Here is a 20,656-nt window from a genome sequence, read left to right as displayed (position 1 = left end):
TCTATACTTTTACGGACTAAAAGTATTGTCTCTATAGTCTATATTCCTGAAAGTTCATATATGCGCTAAGGTGGACATATTTATTATTAGACGTGTTGTATGAGAATAGATTAAATGACCGATTAAATTACAAATGTAGATAGTTTAGTTAGAATTCCATCATAATAATTTGAAGTAATAATTCTCACTCAAAATATAATACTTTCCTACTCCTAAATTTTGATATTGTATTTTACATTTTCTTATAAAAATAAGTTAAAGTTGAATATAACAAGGTTTATAGTTATGTACTCATGTAGTCATTTGTGGGCTTGCTTGTGAAAAACAAAGTGCTAAATTGGTTAGACCAGGTAGATGTTGTTTTTCACAAGGTTGTGGGATAAAATTGTAGTTGTAATACTTGTAAATAGGGTATTGTTTGTCGTGAACCCGAGTCCATCAATCAGATAGATGTGTCAAGTAATAATTGGCCTAGTGGTATGAATTATTTCACTTGTGGAAAAATCCTCAACAGTGGCACTTTGTGGGTCGGGACTCTCCCAACTTCTCCCCCTCTTAAGATGTCTTGCTTGCTAATCTGAGTTGGGTTGACCTGCGTAAGATTCTGCTCCGGTAAAATAAAAGGGATATAGAATTGTAGAGCATGAGTAAAGTAAATGGGAGAAACGCAGTAAATTAGTGGGCGGAACCGTGTAGAGTGAGGCCAGAGTGAAGTGGGTCGGTCAGCCTCTATTTGTTTGGCAAATTAAATGGGCTTCCGTGATTATTGTCGTAATACCCGGTATTCATGTGCGTCTATTTTGCTTTTTATTAATTTCCAGCTCATTTTTTCATCATTTCAATCTCTCGACTCGACTGGAAATCACTTCAGCCACTTATAACTTCTATTGTATTTCATTTTTCCACCGAATTGTCTATTCAGCTTCCTTGATTCTTCTCTAATTGTATTCTTAAGTCTTTGATTATTCGTCTTATTATTAACGCGTTATATTTAATCATCTTTATTATTAATCCTAAGGTATAGAAGGAGTAATTAATTTTAGTTATAAGGTGCATAGTACTGAAGGAAATGTGTCATCGACTCTAGTGCAATTACTAAGTATAATTTGGATCGTATTATGGAGATAATAATTCGTTTATTTGGGTCGTCTTTACGTCTTGCTAGAGAATGCTATAGACCTTCGGGTTAGAATGAAATAAACCCGAAGCCCACCTAAACAGATCCTACAAGGTCACACATTAGGTTTGGATCAATAAAGAAACCCGAAGCCTAAAGTGGGACTTAGGGTGGCCGGCCAAGAGAGGAAAACCTAACCTAACTAATCTAATGGGATTATATTAAATAGGTGTTTTAGAAAATAAAAATATACAGTATTTAGTTTTCTAAAACAACGTAATATTTTTCCTCTTAAAATTCTCTCTCTCAAAGCCGGTTCTCTACTCCAAGAAAGGTCAACTAGCATTGGTGGAGCATTGATTCAAGTCGGTGGACCGAATAGAGGAGTCACGCTTGAGGCTCTTTATCTCCCATACAGAAGAAGATTGCTAAGAGGATTCACGCTTCAAAGGTTAATTCTAAAGTATTATGTGATCCTTTATTTGTATATGCATGAGATCCTGTTTAGGTGCGTATGAATGAGATTCATGAAATTCCCCTTAGAGTACCTAAAACCCTACAGTGATATCAGTTAGCCCCTTGCATATAATTCATTGGTCACGATAATATGATTATTTTGATGTGAATTAGGCTAGTTTTAATTTGATTAAGGGGAGGAATTGAATTATGGATCGAATAACCTTATTAAAATATAATTTTAATTGGTTGGAATGCTTAAATTATGAATTTAATTCTAAAGTATTATGTGATCCTTTATTTGTATATGCATGCGATCCTGTTTAGGTGCATATGAATGAGATTCATGAAATTCAACTTAGAGTACCTAAAACCCTACAGTGGTATCAGTTAGCCCCTTGCACATAATTCATTGGTCACAATAATATGATTATTTTGATGTGAATTAGGCTAGTTTTAATTTAATTAAGGGGAGGAATTGAATCATGGATCGAATAACCTTATTAAAATATAATTTTAATTGATTGGAATAATTAAATTATGAATTTAATTCTAAAGTATTATGTGATCCTTTATTTGTATATGCATGAGATCCTGTTTAGGTGCGTATGAATGAGATTCATGAAATTCCACTTAGAGTACCTAAAACCCTACAGTGGTATCAGTTAGCCCCTTGCACATAATTCATTGGTCACAATAATATGATTATTTTGATGTGAATTAGGCTAGTTTTAATTTGATTAAGGGGAGGAATTGAATTATGGATCGAATAACCTTATTAAAATATGATTTTAATTGATTAGAATTGATTAAATTATAAATTTAATTGCTCAAATAACTTCTAACCCTACCGTTTTTCTATAGAACCCTAAAAGCCCTAATTAATTTTCGAATTTTTTGATGGGTATGAACCCTAATTTTTCGAATTTTAAATGTCGAATTCATGTAATTTAATCTATTTTTCATATTTAAAATTGGTTTAGATATGATTAATAATTCATGTAAAAATAGTTTTATTTGAATTAGGAATTATTTTATATGAAAAACCCTAAATTAATTAAAATAGAGATTTTAGATTAATTTTCTAAATTAAGCATAAAGAGTTTATGTTTAATTTAATTTAGACCAATTAATTAATTTTACAAAAGTTGTAGAATTAATTTACTTAAAAAAAGAAAAAGGGATTTAATGGTTGAGTGGGAGCAGCCACGGCTAGGTGGTAGAACCATCTGCCGGTGGGCCACGGTGGCTGCTCCGGTGGTCGGCAAGGGCGCAGGGCAGCAGGCGCGATGTTCAGGGGAGGGGCAATGGCAGAAATGTGCAACTGTTGCATGGTTCCAGTCACTGCACCTACTGGTTGGTGTGCTGGGCTGCTACTTGGTGCGCTAGCCAGCGCTGTTGTGGCGGCCGGCTGCTGCGGTGGCTGGGCTCCAGCCTGACTGCTGCGGTGGCTGTGACGTGGCTGGGCAGTCAGTTCAGTCACGCATCCCCTGTTTTTTCAAAAAAATAAAAATAAAATAAATTAATTTGATTTAATTAAATTTGATTTAATTAAATTTGATTTTGATTTTTATTTTAATTGTGGATGATATTGAAAAACTGATTTTAAGGAGTATTTTGAGCAATTCCAATTAAGGTTGTTTGTCTTGTTTATGAGATAATTACATAATTTAATTTTTTAATCAAATTAAAATTAGTTGGTTAGCTTAATTTTAAGATAGAATCTTTTTGGGTGGTTAGGATTTCCTTAATTTAAATATGATTTATTTCATGGATTTCCTAATTAATTGATTTATCCACTTGACATAATTAAGAATATTTGATATTTTGATTATTGGCAAGTATAATATATGATGTTATTATGTGGCATTTTTCATATATATGATATATTATTGCTACAAATGACTAGTATGGACAAAATTTAAATTATAAATACGATCTGCGTATCGTTATGTATTTGTTATTTAAATACGATTTGCATATTGTTAAGTATTTTTGTAATTAATTTTAATTAGGAATTAGTTTAATTATTTAAATACTTAATTAATCCAAAGAAGAACCCAAGATGAGAAGGCCCATGACAAAGGTGGATGGAGATCCATGAAGAGTCCAAGGAGGTGCCTAATCAAGCTTAGTTCTTAGGAATAGGGGCCATACTAGCACATATTTAATTTTGCATTTTATCATTATTCTTAAAATGCTTATAAGTTTATTGTAGGTTTGTTATCAATGCGTTAGAGTTCACTAATTAATAACAACATAATGAACTTAGGTCCTGCAAATATTGAGGTTCGCCTTTTCAAATACAAAGTACTTATTAACCCTTAATTAATAGTAATAGGTCATGCCTCCGCAGGGTATTGTTATTAATTATGGGAGATGACGTGAAATTGCGAATTTGCACACTTAATTTGGTTAACCTCAACAAAATCATCAAAAGAGTTTTGGATTTTGAAGCAAGGGATAGTTAAGCATGAGGTGTTTTTCTATCTAACCAAGAATTACAAAAGGTGTAATTAGTAAAGAGTTTACTTACCTTGACAATGTAACTTTAAGAAAAGGCCTCCATCTGCTTAACGTTGCATGTTAATAGGATCTTGGCCTGGAATCACTTATTCAAATTGGGACCTTAAAATTGAATAGAGTGCTTAAGTAACCTAGAAACCATTGCATGTTTTAGGTGCTTTTATAAACATAAATTGAACTATGCCTTTTTCTGTCTGTAGATGACATGTCTCATAACAACAACAAGAACTCGGTTTTCAACATCCGTCCCTTCCTTGAGAAGGATACGCTGAACAGAGAAAATTTCATCAATTGGGAAAGGACCCTAAGACTTGTTTTGAGGTCGGAGGGTAGAGAGGATGTCTTAGAAAACCCACTTCCAGTAGTGACTGATGAATCATTTGAAGCTGAAAAACGTTGTGCCTGGCAGGCTAATGAAAGGTCTACTCCAATCACTTGCTTGATGGTGGCGGCTATTGAACTAGACCTCCAAAAGAGGTTTGAGACCAAGGATGCCTACACCATTATGCAAGAGCTCAAGGCCATGTTTCAGAAACAGGCCAGGATTGAGAGGTATGAGACCAACAACGAGATTTTGGAATGTAAGATGAAAACCGATGAATCAGTTCGCCAGCATCCTTTCAAAATGATGGTCTTTTTGAAAACATGGAACGTCTAGGATTCCCTTATAGCCAACAGTTGGCTACTGATATCATTCTTCACTCATTGCCTGACAACTTTAATCAGTTCAGGATGACTTTTAACATGAATGAGTCTGAAAAGACTTTGACTGAATTGCATGGGATGCTAGTCAATGCTGAAAGGAACATTCCCAAAGAACCAAAGAATGTGGTTTTGATGGTTCAAAAGGGAAAGGGTTTCAAAAAGAAAGGGGCAGGCAAGAAGAAGAAAGGCAAGCAAGTTGTCACTGTTTTTGAAAAGCCTAAGCCGACCGCTAAGACAAAAGTTGCTGCGGAAAGCAAATGTTTCTATTGTGAGAAGTTAGGTCACTAGAAGAGAAACTGCCCCAAATACTTGGAGGACAAGAAGTCAGGTGCTTCCACTTCAGGTATTTATGTTATAGAAATCAATTTGACTTCTACTTCTTTGTGGGTATTCAATACCGGTTGTGGTTCTCACATAGTTAATGATGTGCAAGGACTAAAAAGAAGTAGAAAACTAGCAAAGGGCGAGGTGGAGCTTCACGTCGGAAATGCAGCAAGATGTGACCACGACAAATGAAATCGTCGTTTGTCCTATTTCGATCTTTCCCGAACGGATTCGAAGGTCTCATTCTCATGTTCATTTGGCCTTGGAGTACTTATAACATAGGCAACATTAAGAGATGTAAAAAGAAAATACATCTTCTTCTTCCATCTCCTAAATTCAACACCGTCAAACTTCTTGAGTTTGACGAAGTTAGTTGTAAGTTCCTTCACACTAGACATACTTGACAATTCTAAAATTTAATCCCTTTAGATTGTTAGGTTTACATTGAATTTCTAACTAGAAATCACTTATAATATCAAGAAATACTTAATAAAATGTGTGGGAAACAAAACCTAAAGATATAATTACAAGACAAAGTAATGTAATTAAACAAACACAACAATGGTGTTCCAATCAAGTATTATAATCTATGAAATTACAGAAATTTCAAAAGAAAACACCAGTAAGAAGATTAATTACACTTGCCTAAAACTCCAAGCCGAAGAACCACACATGAACATGAGAATCGCAATGCCCCTTGAGACTATGATCTTGATACACTGTCAAAGGCGTATGAATACTTTCCTAAAGGGATTAATTTCCCCCACACGGTGCTAGGGTTAATCCGGAAATTCCCTTTGAGATACAATTGACAGCCCTTTCCGTTCTTAGCACGAAGAATCGAAAAACCGATGAAGGATTCACAAAGATGGCTAAAATCAAGAGGTTTTTCTCAAAATAGTTTGCAAGAAAATTTAGAGAAAAATGGAGAATTCTTGGGGAGAAGATGAGTGAATGATATTCTGTCTAACACCTTTCGAAAAATCGAAAATCCTTATAAAATAGAATCAACCGTCGTATAAAATCGCAAAACGACAAGAAGCGCGGGCGCGAGCGAAGAGGCGCGGGCGCGCCACCACAGCAGCGCGGGCGCGCCACCATGGCAGCGCGGGCGCGCCACCATGGGGTGCGGGCGTGCCACCAGCTCGCGCAGGCGCGCCTCCTTCTTTGCCTAAAAATTCGTTTTTTCCAGGAAGTTAGCGCGATTTATGCGCAGTTTGGGCGCGGGTCGCGCCATGCCATGACGCGGGCGCGCCAACCGGAGGCGCGGGCGCGCTTTCAAACTTTTCCAGATTTTCCAGAAACTCATCGCGGTTTATGCGTGGTTTTGTCGCGGGTCGCGCCTAGCTGGCGCGAGCGCGATTCCATAGAGCGAACGCTCCACTCCGACTCTCTAAATTATTAACAATCCTCCCCCATTTAGAGTGTCTTCTTTATACATTCTCCAAATCTATCATTTAGCCACATCTTATGCATCAATGTTAATGTCCATTCGGATTGAATTAACACCTAGTACAACACACTTAACAATGATCATATCCCATGATTTCCATATGGATTGAATCACACGGATATATCCAACCATTCGAAGGTGAAGTACACATAAGATAAATCGAATCATTCATCACTTGACACTTTTAAACAGCCATGTGTCCGTATCTTTCATAAGTTCATCGAAGTCTATATGTCCATCTAGACTTCTTGAAGCGGCTAAACTTCGAACTTATATAGGTAGGTTCTCATGTACGTAAATGTGCCCTTGTGACAAGACACTTACATTTACAGCTTCTCAACTCTAAACCTTTGAGAACTTTAAATGACGCTACCTAATACATCACAAGTACCATAACTATATGGGTCATTAAATATTGCTAACAAACATCAAAAATGCGATTCAACCACATTGAATCTAAGACTTGATGTTTCTTCAAGCGTTAGATTGGGTTTCACAAGTTTGTGTTTTTGGACATAAACCCATTCCATTCATAGCAAATATGATGGAATGTCTTGGCATTGCCTTTGTAAAGCAATCCGCCAAATTCATCTTTGTTGGAACATAGTCAAGACTTATGACCCCATCATTGATAAGCTCTTTCACTAGGCTATGCCTTAGTGAAATATGCCGAGACTTACCATTGTACACTTGACTATAAGCCTTTATCAACGCCGAATTGGAATCACAATGGATTGCCACCGGTGGCATTGGCTTTGACAATAAAGGCAACTCTATCATGAGATTCCTCAACCACTCAGCTTCTTTACTAGCTGATGCAAGAGCTATAAACTCTGCTGCCATAGTGGAATCAGCGATGCAAGTTTGTTTCTTGGAAGACCATGAAATGGCACCTCCTCCAAACATGAATACCTAACCACTTACAGAAGAGTCATCCTCTTTGTAAGTGATCCAACTAGCATCCGAAAATCCTTCTAAAACCGAAGGAAATCCACTATAAGATAGACCATAGTCTAATGTACCCTTAAGGTACCTCAAGACCCTTCGAACTGCAAACCAATGCTGTGCACCCGGGTTACTAGTAAATCTACTTAGTTTTCCCACAGCCAATGCAATATCCGGTCTTGTACTAGTCATGGCATACATCAAGGATCCAATTATCCTTGAATATTCCAATTGGGAAATTGTTTTCCCCGAATTCTTAACCAATTTGACATTTGGTTCCATGGGGGTGTTCACAGGACACTTATCAAACATATTGAACCGTTTGATCATTTTCTCAACAAAGTGAGATTGACTTAAAATAAGTCTTCCATTGTCCCGAATTATCTTGATGCCTAAAATGACATTCGCCTCCCCCAAATCCTTTATCTGAAAAGATGAGGATAAGAATTCCTTGGTCAATTCTACTTGTTGTAGACTTGTACCAAAGATAAGCATATCATCAACATATAGACAAATGATGACACCATGACCCTTGTCATCAAATTCGCTATATATACACTTATCAGCTTGATTCACCTTGAATCTAAAGGACAAAATTGTGTCATCAAACTTCCGATGCCACTGCTTTGGTGCTTGTTTAAGTCCATACAAGTACTTAACCAGTTTACACACCTTATCTTCTTGACTTCTTGTCCTTCCAAAACAAACCCTTCGGGTTGTTTCATATACACTTCTTCCTCTAGATCTCCATAAAGGAATGTCGTTTTCACATCCATTTGATGGATTACTAGATTATATACCGAAGCCATTGCAATTAATAACCTTATTGAGGTGATTCTTGCAACCGGTGCATAGGTGTCAAAATAATCAACACCATGCTTTTGCCTAAAGCCTTGGATAACCAATCTGGCTTTAAATTTCACTATGGAGCCATCCGGTCTCCTTTTCCTAGTGAAAATCCACTTGCAATCAAGAGGTTTGCAACCGGAAGGTAAATCCTCTAAGACCCAAGTGTTATTCCCCATGATGGAATCCATCTCATCATTTATAGCCTATTTCCAAAATGCACTATCTTGGGAAGAAATTGCTTCACTATAAGTTTTTGGGTCACTATCCACATTGAAACAATATGGAGTAGTGGAACTAAGGACATCCCTAGATCCTTCAACCAAATAAATTATGAAGTCATCTAGAGGATTCCTAATTTTCCTTTCTCTAGTACTTCTCCTCAATTGAAGAGTTTCAACATTCTCATTATCGAATGTACTTTCATGAGTTTCAAGTTGATCCTTCAACTCTACTATCTCCCTATCATTGGCACTAATTTGTAGATCTTTCGGTCTACTCATTGATGAAAATCGGTTTTCATCAAAAATTGCATCTCTTGACTCTATAACTAAATGAACAGATATATAGTCATTTTGTTCTATTACATAGAACCTATAGGTTTTGCTATGCTCAACATACCCTATAAATATGCAATCCAAGCCCCTTTCACCGAGCTTTCTCTTCTTGTTACCGGGCACTCTTACGACTGCCCTACAACCCCAAACCTTGAGATACTTCAAGTTTGTATTTCTTTTGTACCAAAGTTCATAAGGAGTAGATTCTTTTCCCTTTGTGGGAACCCGATTAAGAATGTGAGATACTGTCAACATAGCTTCACCCCAGAACCCTTCACTCAAACCTGAGTAAGACAACTTGGAATTAACCATTTCTTCAAGAGTTCTGTTTTTCCTTTCAGCTACACCATTTGATTGTGGTGCATAACCAGCTGTAGTCTCATGAATTATACCCAAAGATTGGAAATAACTTGGATCATAGTATTCCCCTCCCTTATCAGTTCTAATTCTCTTAATAAATGAATCTACTTGCAAGTCTACTTCCCTTTTATAAATATCAAACTTGGTTAAAGCTTCATCTTTGGAATGCAAAAGATACACGTAACAAAACCTAGAATAATCATCTATAAAAGTGACCATGTATCTTTTGTTCCCCAAAGAAGGCGTACTATGAAAATCACACAAGTCACTATGGATTAGTTCTAAAATGTTAGAACTTCTCTCAACTCTCTTAAATGGAGTTCTAGTGATCTTGTTCAACATACAAGTAGAACACTTATTAGGAGAAATATCACAACAAGGAATCAACTCTTGTTTGGACATAAACAACATTTTATTAAAATTAACATGTCCTAATCTAGAATGCCATAAATCAAACAAACTTAAATCAACTTGATTAACATTGTCAACAACATTCAAACATAAATCATCATTACAAACATGCTTGTCTTTTAAAGAAAGCTTAAACAAACCATTATCCAAGTAGCAACGACCTATAAACATTACACCCCTAGTAATTATACATCTATTCGCTTCAAATACTAACTTATAGCCAAGACTATTCAGGGAAGGCCCGGATACAAGATTTCTACTAATTTCCGGAGTATACAACACATTCCTAAGAACTATTGCAGTCCCCGAACTAAACATAAGCTCAACTTGCCCTCTTCCAAGGACCTTGATGGTAGAGTTGTTCCCCATGTAGAGGTCTTCTCCATCAACAACCTTTTGAAAGGTTTTGAACCAATGCTTACTCTTGCACACGTGCCTTGACGCCCCCGAATCAATCCACCATGAGTCATCATCCTGCACAACAAAAATGTTAGGATCCATTGCATTTAAATCCAAACCGGAATTAAATTCAACCTCATGAATTGGATTACCTTTGGTGGGTTGGTCCTTGCTAGTGCTAGCATGACCCCCCTTGGCTTTTTCCATCCTTTTCTTAAAGGAAAAACAGTCCTTCTTGCGGTGTCCAACTTTACCGCATTCCCAACAAGCAAACTTTTTATTGTTTGCTTGCCTTTTGAACTTCCCTTTGGAATAATTATCATTCTTCCTCTTGAAGCTAGTAGAGGCTTTAGCCCTTCCTTCATCTACCATATTCACGGTAGATGAGCTAGGATTTCCATCCTTAGTTCCCTCCATGGCACGAATCCCCTCTTTAATTTGAAGGTGGGTGGCCAAACCGGACAATGTCATGTCCTCTTTCTTGTGTTTCAAATCATGTTTCACATTTTTCCAACTAGGGGGCAATTTATCAATTATGCTAGAAACAACAAACAACTCATTCATAGCAATACCATGTTGTTCTATGCTACCATAGATGCGTTGCAACTCATGAAATTGATCCATTATGGATCGACCATCAACAAATTTATAATTATTAAAATTACTAACCAAGAATTTCTTGCTTGAAGCGTCTTCCATCATGTATTTTCTATCTAAGGATTCCCAAAGCTCCTTAGCCGATTCCACATTTTGGTAGACATCAAACAAGTCATCCTCCATCCCATTCAAGATGTGACCACGACAAATGAAATCGCCGTTGTCCTATTTTGATCTTTCCCGAACGGATTCGAAGGTCTCATTCTCATGTTCATTTGGCCTTGGAGTACTTATAACATAGGCAACATTAAGAGATTTAAGAACAAAAAACATATTCTTCTTCCATCTCCTAAATTCAACACCGTCAAACTTCTTGAGTTTGACGAAGTTAGTTGTAAGTTCCTTCACACTAGACATACTTGACAATTCTAAAATTTAATCCCTTTAGATTGTTAGGTTTACATTGAATTTCTAACTAGAAATCACTTATAATATCAAGAAATACTTAATAAAATGTGTGGGAAACAAAACCTAAAGATATAATTACAAGACAAAGTAATGTAATTAAACAAACACAACAATGGTGTTCCAATCAAGTATTATAATCTATGAAATTACAGAAATTTCAAAAGAAAACACCAGTAAGAAGATTAATTACACTTGCCTAAAACTCCAAGCCGAAGAACCACACATGAACATGAGAATCGCAATGCCCCTTGAGACTATGATCTTGATACACTGTCAAAGGCGTATGAATACTTTCCTAAAGGGATTAATTTCCCCCACACGGTGCTAGGGTTAATCCGGAAATTCCCTTTGAGATACAATTGACAGCCCTTTCCGTTCTTAGCACGAAGAATCGAAAAACCGATGAAGGATTCACAAAGATGGCTAAAATCAAGAGGTTTTTCTCAAAATAGTTTGCAAGAAAATTTAGAGAAAAATGGAGAATTCTTGGGGAGAAGATGAGAGAATGATATTCTGTCTAACACCTTTCAAAAAATCGAAAATCCTTATAAAATAGAATCAACCGTCGTATAAAACCGCAAAACGGCAAGAAGCGCGGGCGCGAGCGAAGAGGCGCGGGCGCGCCACCATGGGGTGCGGGCGCGCTTCCTTCTTTGCCTAAAAATTCGTTTTTTCCAGAAAGTTAGCGCGATTTATGCGCGGTTTGGGCGCGGGTCGCGCCATGCCATGACGCAGGCGCGCCTCCAAACTTTTCCAGATTTTCCAGAAACTCATCGCGGTTTATGCGCGGTTTTGTCGCGGGTCGCGCCTAGCTAGCGCGAGCGCGATTCCATAGAGCGAACGCTCCATTCCGACACTCTAAATTATTAACAGAAGGATGATTAGACTAAGACAAAAGACTTATATCGATAAGGTTCTTGCGAGGTTCAGCATGGAAAACTCTAAAAGAGGATTCATTCCCATGTCACATGGCATCTCGCTTAGCAAGAATTAGTGCCCATCGGAGCCTGGTGAATTGAAGCGGATGAGTAGCATACCTTACGCCTCGGCTGTAGGTTCTATCATGTATGCCATGATAACTCGACCAGATGTTGCATATGCTCTAAGCTTATGTAGCAGGTTCCAAGAAAATCCGGGTGAAGCACACTGGACTGCGGCTATGAGCATCCTGAAGTACTTGAGAAGGACTAAAGGAATGTTCATGATCTATGGAGGAGATAATGAGTTAGTTGTTAAAGGTTATACTGATGCGAGCTTCCAAACCGACAGAGATGATTACCGCTCATAATCAGGGTACTTCTTTTGTTTGAATGGAGGAGCAATGAGCTGGAAGAGTTCGAATCAAGGCACTGTAGCAGACTCTACGACAGAATAAGAATATTTAGAAACGGTTGAAGCAGCTAAGGAGGTTGTTTGGATAAAGAAGTTCCTAATTGAGCTAGGCATCGTACCTAGTGCTCTAGAAAGGATTGAATTGTTTTGTGATAATAATGGCGCTATTTCACAAGCAAAAGAACCAAGATCGCGTAACAAATCCAAGCATGTAATGAGGAAATATTACCTCATTCGCGAGATTGTAGACAGGAAGGATGTCAAGATCTGCAAAGTTCACACGAATGAGAATGTTGCTGATCCACTCACTAAACCTCTACCTCAACCCAAGCATTAAAGTCATGCTAGGGCTATAGGGTTGAAGCAAGTGTTAGAATGGCTTTAGATTGTTTTATGTTAGAGAAACTTGTTACAATTTAAAGACATGGTTTTGCTAATTTATGTTTATATGGAATGAAATTTTTTTCTTATTTAATTTTGGTTTAGTATTAAATAAAATGTCCAATATATTTTATTGAATTTAATGGGTTTATCAAATACGTGATTTGATGAATGAAACCCCATAAGTGAACTAAATTCATAGAATATTTAAGTTCCTAATCCGAGTCGTTAAATTGGATATAAACGACTTAATAAAAGGATTAGCATATAAGATTGATTGGTAGCGCTGTTTCATGGGCTGTGGAAACATGGAGATGTTTAGTCAATCATATGGATATGTATAGTTGATATATGATCGAACAGACCTACTTAGAAGTTCTAAAACTTCACAATTATATTAGTGGATTCCTAAGACATGAGTGGAACACTACTTAGCTCAATGATTAGTGTAACTTTGATGTTGTCAAACGTCATGCTGTAAAAGGGGACTATAAAGGCAGCACTCGAGTTGTGCTAAAAGTTGAGTGGGATTTTTGGTTGCCACAAGATTGAATAGGTCCTCCTATGTTAGATAGGATGGGTATCTTGGCCTCTTGAAGAGTAAGAATTGAAAATGCATGGTCGTGCTCAAATGAATCATGAGATGATAATTTGTTTAGCAATTCAAACTCGGATTTCAAGAAATAATTTGAAGGGCTAGTATGGATAACATAGAGTTGTAATCATGCTATCAAATTAGACACTAAGAGACTTAAGGAATTTGAATATTGCACACTTGTCTCGGACAAGTGGGAGATTGAAGGAAATGTTTCCTCGACTCTAGTGCAATTACTAAATATAATTTGGATCGTATTTTAGAGATATAATTCGCTTATTTGGGTCGTCTTTACGTCTTGCTAGAGAATGCTATAGACCTTCAAGGTTAGAATGAAATAAACCCGAAGCCCACCTAAACGAATCCTACAAGGTCTCACATTAGGTTTGGATCAATAAAGAAACCCGAAGCCTAAAGAGGGACTTAGGGTGGCCGGCCAAGAGAGGATAAGGGAGAAGAAAACCTAACCTAATTAATCTAATGAGATTATACTAATGAGATTATATTAAATAGGTGTTTTAGAAAAAAAAAATATACAGTATTTAGTTTTCTAAAGCAACGTAATATTTTTCCTCTCAAAATTCTCTCTCTCAAAGCCAGTTCTCTACTCCAAGAAAGGTGAAAGTTTTTCCCGTCCAACTAGCATTGGTGGAGCATTGATTCAAGCCGGTGGACCGAATAGAGGAGTCACGCTTGAGGCTCTTTATCTCCCGTAGAGAAGAAGATTGCTAAGAGGATTCAAGCTTCAAATTCTAAAATATTATGTGATCCTTAATTTGTATATGCATGAGATCCTGTTTAGGTGCATATGAATGAGATTCGTGAAATTCCGCTTAGAGTACCTAAAACCCTACAAGTACGTATTTCTCTCATTCCCTTTTAATTGTAATGTTCTAAAATCTACATTAGCTCATGAATTAATTAACTTATTGATTAACACGTCCATAAACTCTTAGCAAATTCTCGTATTTAATTATTCTAAGTGATTGGGGATTTAGATCTTCGAAGGGATCTATCGAATCAAGATAGGCCAATCCCAAGTCGAACTTTCATTTTTTGACCCAAAAGTAAATAGAATTTGATATTTGAGGATCAAGGAGTGGGGGGTGGTTAATTAGATCTTCCATCTACCCCTAAGTGGTGAGGGTTCGATCCTCATCCCCTTCTATGATACGAGGGGGCTCCCCATATTTTACAGTTAAAAAAATAAATAGAATTTGATATTTGATTCAACAACAAATCAAAATAATCAAACATACATCAACAAATCCCGCCCTACATTTGACCAACATGGACACTAGTCACACAATGACCCCTATAACCTTATTTCAATATTCCTCATGATTCAACTAAATCTAACTCGAACAGCTCTACTTCGTTCAATTACACATTCTGTTGCCTGTGTCAAGGAAGGCTGCTTTTCCCTGGCCACTTCGCCACCTTTGTTTGGTACGTAGTTTGTCAAAGAAAATCGATGATGATATATACTTCTTATATTGTACTCTGTATATATAACTAACCTGGGCCTAAACTTCATTTCAAACTTCTCCTATAGCCCAAAGGGCCTAACGGTAATGCACGTACAAAAAATAATATATACAATGTTGCATTTATTTATGACAATAAATAATTCTCTTTGCTCTCCAAATCAAAGCAAAAGTTGCTGTTACTTACTTGGACTGTTATGTACGTAGTACAATATATACTCACTCGAATCCAACTTAATATAGGAAGGACTTCAATCTGTACAATTTGGGCCCCCAAAACTAATAGGGTCCATTATGAGTAGTGTCCATCAAACTCAGAAACCCAAACCCCAAGAAAGTACCTATCAGTGGTCCACCAAGACACCTGATCCATGGGCCACAGCATTTAAATTTTTGGTCCAGGCTTATCAGAAGATGGTGCCAGACTGTCAAGAGCTAGGCTATAAATCTTTTATGCAAATTGCTTTCTTACATTAATGAATATTCAATTACTACTGGCTAGCCTAAAATGAAAAAATACAAGTTTATCTCCATGGTGTACAAATTCGCAAAAAACTTTTACAGTGTAAATCTGCTATTTGAAGCAGTGGTTTTAAGTAAAATCGTTGCGTGATGAACGAAACTTGTTTATCATGGAGATTAATTAAGGTGCCTTCAAAATTAAATAATCCATATAATTTTGCAAAAAAAAAAATAAAAAAAATAAATAAACCTATGTATTCAAGAAGAAAATAGAAAGCTGTTTGTTGCTGTACAAAATCCTATCTAATATCACATCCATTATTAAGTTAGAACTACATATATGCCTATAATCTCTACATACCTACAATTCCTTCAGATTGAAGATTATTTTTTGATTCCACAATCCATGACATGAGCCAATCCATATCATAAAAGTATGAATTAAAATTTATATTTGACAAATGAATTAATCCCAAATCACCTCTCAATATTTTGCATTTTTTTTAAAAATTGTTTAGTTAATGTCATTTGTCACGGACATTAGTTTTACAGGGAAACTAACCACTAGTAGTAACTAGTAAGAAGCAAAGCGCGTAGAATGCCAAAAATGAGCAACAACCAAAGCAATCAAACCAAAAATTACATACAAACAAACAAACACCAAACCATTTAACCAAAACTGCAACTAAATACCAACAGACACTGTTAACATAAAAGAAGAACTCTGATCACAACACCCCCATTTACCCTCCTTTCCAATCACCCTCTTCTATTCCTATTGTCCAATTTACCCCTTCTATTTTACTCGTCCCATTTTTCTCCAAATTACCAAATTTATTCGTCCTATCTACATTTATAAAAACTTTTTTTTTTCTCTTGAGTTAGGTTCCACACTCCCGCTCATTATTTATTTTATTTACTCATTTCACTTGCATAAAATCCAATACAACTAATACAAGTATGAATAACGAAAAACCAAGTAATTTGAGATAGAGGTGTAAAAGAATATGAGTAATTAATACGAGTAATAAAAAAGAAAATAACATAAAAAGCAGATTGTAGCATAGGCATTTACCATTCTCGTTCTCCTCAATACCATACTATATCTAGGAACACTCAAAACACACTTTTCTCTTCTCCATTTTCCCTTCATTTCTTCATTTTAGCATCATCTTCAACAATTAAACAAATACCCACCAAATAATTTACAAAACAAAAAAATGCATGCGAAAACAGATTCAGATGTAACAAGTATGGCAACAGTAAGCCCACCAAGATCACCCTCAAGAAGAGTAGTATACTACGTTGAAAGTCCATCTTATTCACAACAAGACCTCGACAAACTATCATACGCAACACTAAGTCCACCTACTTCTCCTACAAGAAACTACCATTGTTCTCCAATTCACCATTCTCGAGAATCTTCTACTTCTAGATTGTTCTCTTCCACTTCCCTCAAACAGCATTACCACCGCCGTGCCGGAAGTGGGTGGCGCCGGATTTACGGCGGACTCCGGTTGGATTACGGCGGCGCCGGCGATGAGGAGAGAGATTGTGAGGAGGAAGAAGATGAGGAGGATGGTGGGCCTAGTTGGAGGTTTTATGTGGGGTGTTTTATGATTTCGTTTATTGGGTTGTTTACTGTTTTTTCTTTGATTCTTTGGGGGGCTGCTAAGTCTTTTCACCCTCATATTCTCGTCAAGGTCAGTCTTTCTTTCAATCTTTTCTCTAAAATTTTTTTTAAAAAAAAAAAAACAAAAAACTCTTCTGCTTCTGCAAATCCCCTGTTTATGATTTTGACTCGGATGACTCACTGAGTCAACTCGGTGGTTTCATTAACCTAATGTTTTTTTTTGGGTTCTAATAAGTTATTTAAATTTGCAAATTACAAAGGGTTGGGTTCAAACTTGTGACCTATTGTACACGTCTTCTTCCCATTTTAGTTGAATATTTCTCTTTTAATTGTACAAGTTCAACAAATCAAATAAGCATATTTTCTAATTTGATTTTAATTTAATGAATCACACGTAAATTATTGTATTGTTTATAAAAATCAATGAGTACGTGTAAAATAATTCTAACAAAATCTTGTAAAATTACATTTTATTGTGAATGTATCAATTAAAATTCCCATACATAGCGAAATAAATTAAAACTTTTTAGCTAAAAAACGGAAGTATTCAGTGTGACATTGGCAAGACACTAAATTCTATTGTAGGAGCATGGGTAGTTCTGAAAAAGTGAAACCTTGGGAATTATTTTTCTTTTTTCCTTATTTTGTGTTAGTTTGTATGACGAGTGGTTGTTGACTAAGTCAAACATGTGAGACTAACTGAGTCAACTCGTGAGCTATTGTTATGATAATGTTTGGATGGATATTCAGGGTTAAACTAGTCATTTTCAGTTATAATTTTGCTTTAAAGGACGTAGTAGCACCCACCAGTTGCAGGACTGTAGGAAACACTGATCACTTTCGTTTAAAGTTGGGCTCTTTTAATTTGTTTTAGTCAGAATATGAACCGAGTTGGTTTTTTAGGTTCGAGTTCACTGAGTTAACTCGGTGTCTCGTCCTATGAGAACTGCGCACATGACCTCATGGTTTTGACTCTTTTTCCCACATGCTCATGGATTAAACGGATATATTTTTTAAAAATTAATATTTTGAAAGAATGTTTTTTTGGTAAACTAAATCAAATGAAATTTCAGAAATTGGGGATAAGATGAAGACTAATGAATAAATTATTAATGAATAAATTATTTTAATGAATAAATTTTTTGGTAAACTAATGAATAAATTATTAAGTAATTGAATAATGATTTTAATGATGTAGAACATGGTGTTCCTGGATTACACAATACAAGCAGGAATGGACGGCACAGGAGTTCCGACAGATATGCTGTCTCTTAATTCGACGGTCAGGATTTCCTACAAGAATCCCGCCACTTTTTTTGGAGTCCACGTCACTTCCACCCCTTTTGAACTCTACTACTATCAACTCAAAGTTGCTTCTGGTCAGGTATTTGTCTTCATTCCTATTATTTTTTCTTGTTATTTTGCGAGTTGAGTATTAGGTGACTAACATATTAGCCATTTCGAGCACACGAAGTAACTTTATTAAGTGTATCAATGTATGATTAGTTGCTCTATGCATAAACATTAGTTCCTAAATATGGTTGTTGGCTTATTGTTTGACTTTTGTGATCCATAGGATTAAGGATTTAATTGCATTTTAATAGTCTAATTGTATAGGTATTCGTGACACGCCTAGTGAATTTCACATTCAAATACTAGGGCCTTGTGTTGTTTAGATATATGTCAATGTCATGTTTAATGTGATGGCTTGGTTATGGGTAATTGGGTATGGTTGCATGTTTCTTCAATTTTAAAGCAAGCTTCTACATTATTAGCTGTGAGACTGTGACCTTGGACTTCTTCAGTAGTGTGAAAATATCGAAATTGCATCGGTTTGTTTCCGTAGTTATAACAATTTCACAGCTAAGGAAGGCTGAATATTGATGAGGATGTATTAAACAATAAACATGTGAACATCCTTAATTTTCACAGGCCACGGAATTCGGAGACAAGCCTTGAAGATTGAGTATTTGAGTCTATATTTATGTGTTTCGAGGTAATATCATTTTTGTAGTGTATGCCCTTGCAAATGGAAAATTGAGTATTGATAAAAATTTAGTATACTTCCCAAGGTGAAAATTAAAGAAGAAGGCATAATGGTGATTTATTTCTATGTGATTTCCTTGGAATAGTATACTTTTGCGAGTCTGAAATTTCATTCGGATGGATGGTGTAGGCGGAGTTCTTGACTTGGTTTTGTTAGTTGTTAATTGTTGTTAAATTAGGATTCTGTTTATCATCTTCTTGTTTCTTTCATCAAAATTTATTACCGTGGTGTTAATGATATTTTACCTGAATTTTTTAGATGAAGAAGTTCTACCAGAAAAGGAAGAGTCATTCGAACATAACCACAGTTGTGCATGGACATCAAATCCCTCTCTATGGAGGAATGTCAGTTGTATCCGATGCAATGAAAGGTAACAACTTGCATAACAAGAAAGTGAATGTGGGGTTGAATTTAACATTTACTCTGCGATCAAGGGCTTACATTCTAGGGAGGCTGGTTAAGTCTAAGTTCTATAAGCATATCAGATGCCCTGTCACGTTAGATAGCACTCGTCTTGGCAAACCCAAGAATCTGTTACACTCCTGTGTTTATGGTGAGTGAATGTTCGAGCCCATAATTATGAAAACATTAACAGCAGATTAATACTAGATTTAATGTTTTGCTGATCATTTGGTTTGTAGCTTAGGAAGAGAAAGTAAATACTAACACTTATTTTTGTTGTTGGTTTTGGAAGTGTACTTAAACAAAGCTTTGTCTTCAAGGAATTATCTGACATTGCTGAAAGCATTTGTTATTGAATTAATTATTTGGGCCTTTTAGAATTTATTTACAGTAGCATCCTTCTGTAGATGAGCATCTCTCTATTTCTTATGCAAGTAGAATATTAGTCCCTACTACTTATCAAGTATGGCTTGGCCTTTGGCAGAGATTTTTGTTTCCTACCTGATTAGTCAGGTCATTTTTACGGGTCTGCCAGCCAGGCTTGATGACTGATGCCCCAGGTCGAAATGGGCCGGATTATTAGGCCACGGCCTGTCCTAGCCATGTCCATATCTGCCAGTCTCAGAGTAGAAAGGGAACATCAAGCTGTTACCCCTCCAAAAAAAAAAAAAAATTGAATAGCAGCTCATGCAGTCCATACTTGTTGAACTCTTTGTTACTTAAGTACTTGGATTTTTATCAAGTTGAGGTTTGGAGGAAACCTGCTTTAGGAATTCAATGGTTGTTTCAATCTTTCAAGGCTCAACATTCACTGGTTTATTGCGGAAGTGTGCTAAAAAATTCAGATTCTGCTTACTGTATTACTAAGTTGGGAATGTTGATGTTAATCTGGGTTTCCTTCTTTCCAATCAATTTTGTTGTAGTACCTTTAAGTGGTGAAATGTTTTCCTATGAGCTTATTTAGGTTAGATTACTATAGGACCTTTGATAGACTTTCACTTCCCAGACTTTGAACTGGCAACTTCTAGCATTTGGAACCTCCAATTTTTGTATGGTTGACAGATAGTTTCTTAGTGCCAAATTCAGCCGTTTTATATAATAGTTCTATGGAGTGCTCCAACAAGAAGTGTTTAAGTGTCTGCTCATGTTTGAG

General features: G+C 36.3%; 1 protein-coding gene across 1 annotated transcript; it reads left to right on the top strand.

The window, feature by feature from the left end:
• The first annotated feature begins 15,457 nt into the window (after positions 1-15,457).
• On the top strand, positions 15,458-20,371 carry LOC110718474. Its single transcript, XM_021897299.1, has 3 exons — positions 15,458-17,124; positions 18,253-18,438; positions 19,360-20,371. Exons 1-3 carry the CDS (start codon positions 16,642-16,644, stop codon positions 19,660-19,662), a joined length of 972 nt encoding a protein of 323 aa, XP_021752991.1. The 5' UTR covers positions 15,458-16,641; the 3' UTR covers positions 19,663-20,371.
• Positions 20,372-20,656: the final 285 nt, after the last annotated feature.

This window comes from Chenopodium quinoa, unplaced genomic scaffold (assembly GCF_001683475.1).
Source record: "Chenopodium quinoa cultivar QQ74 unplaced genomic scaffold, ASM168347v1, whole genome shotgun sequence".
Classification (NCBI taxonomy): Eukaryota; Viridiplantae; Streptophyta; class Magnoliopsida; order Caryophyllales; family Amaranthaceae; genus Chenopodium; species Chenopodium quinoa.
The sequence above is the reverse complement of the archived record's forward strand: the minus strand, read 5'-3'. Positions and strand labels throughout refer to the sequence as shown.

Excerpts from the sequence above, each read along its gene's own strand:
- LOC110718474 (XM_021897299.1), top strand. The coding sequence starts at position 16,642 with ATGCATGCGAAAACAGATTCAGATGTAACAAGTATGGCAACAGTAAGC. Across the intron at positions 17,125-18,252 it reads ACCCTCATATTCTCGTCAAG|AACATGGTGTTCCTGGATTA; the intron begins GTCAGTCTTTCT and ends TTAATGATGTAG. Across the intron at positions 18,439-19,359 it reads TCAAAGTTGCTTCTGGTCAG|ATGAAGAAGTTCTACCAGAA; the intron begins GTATTTGTCTTC and ends TGAATTTTTTAG.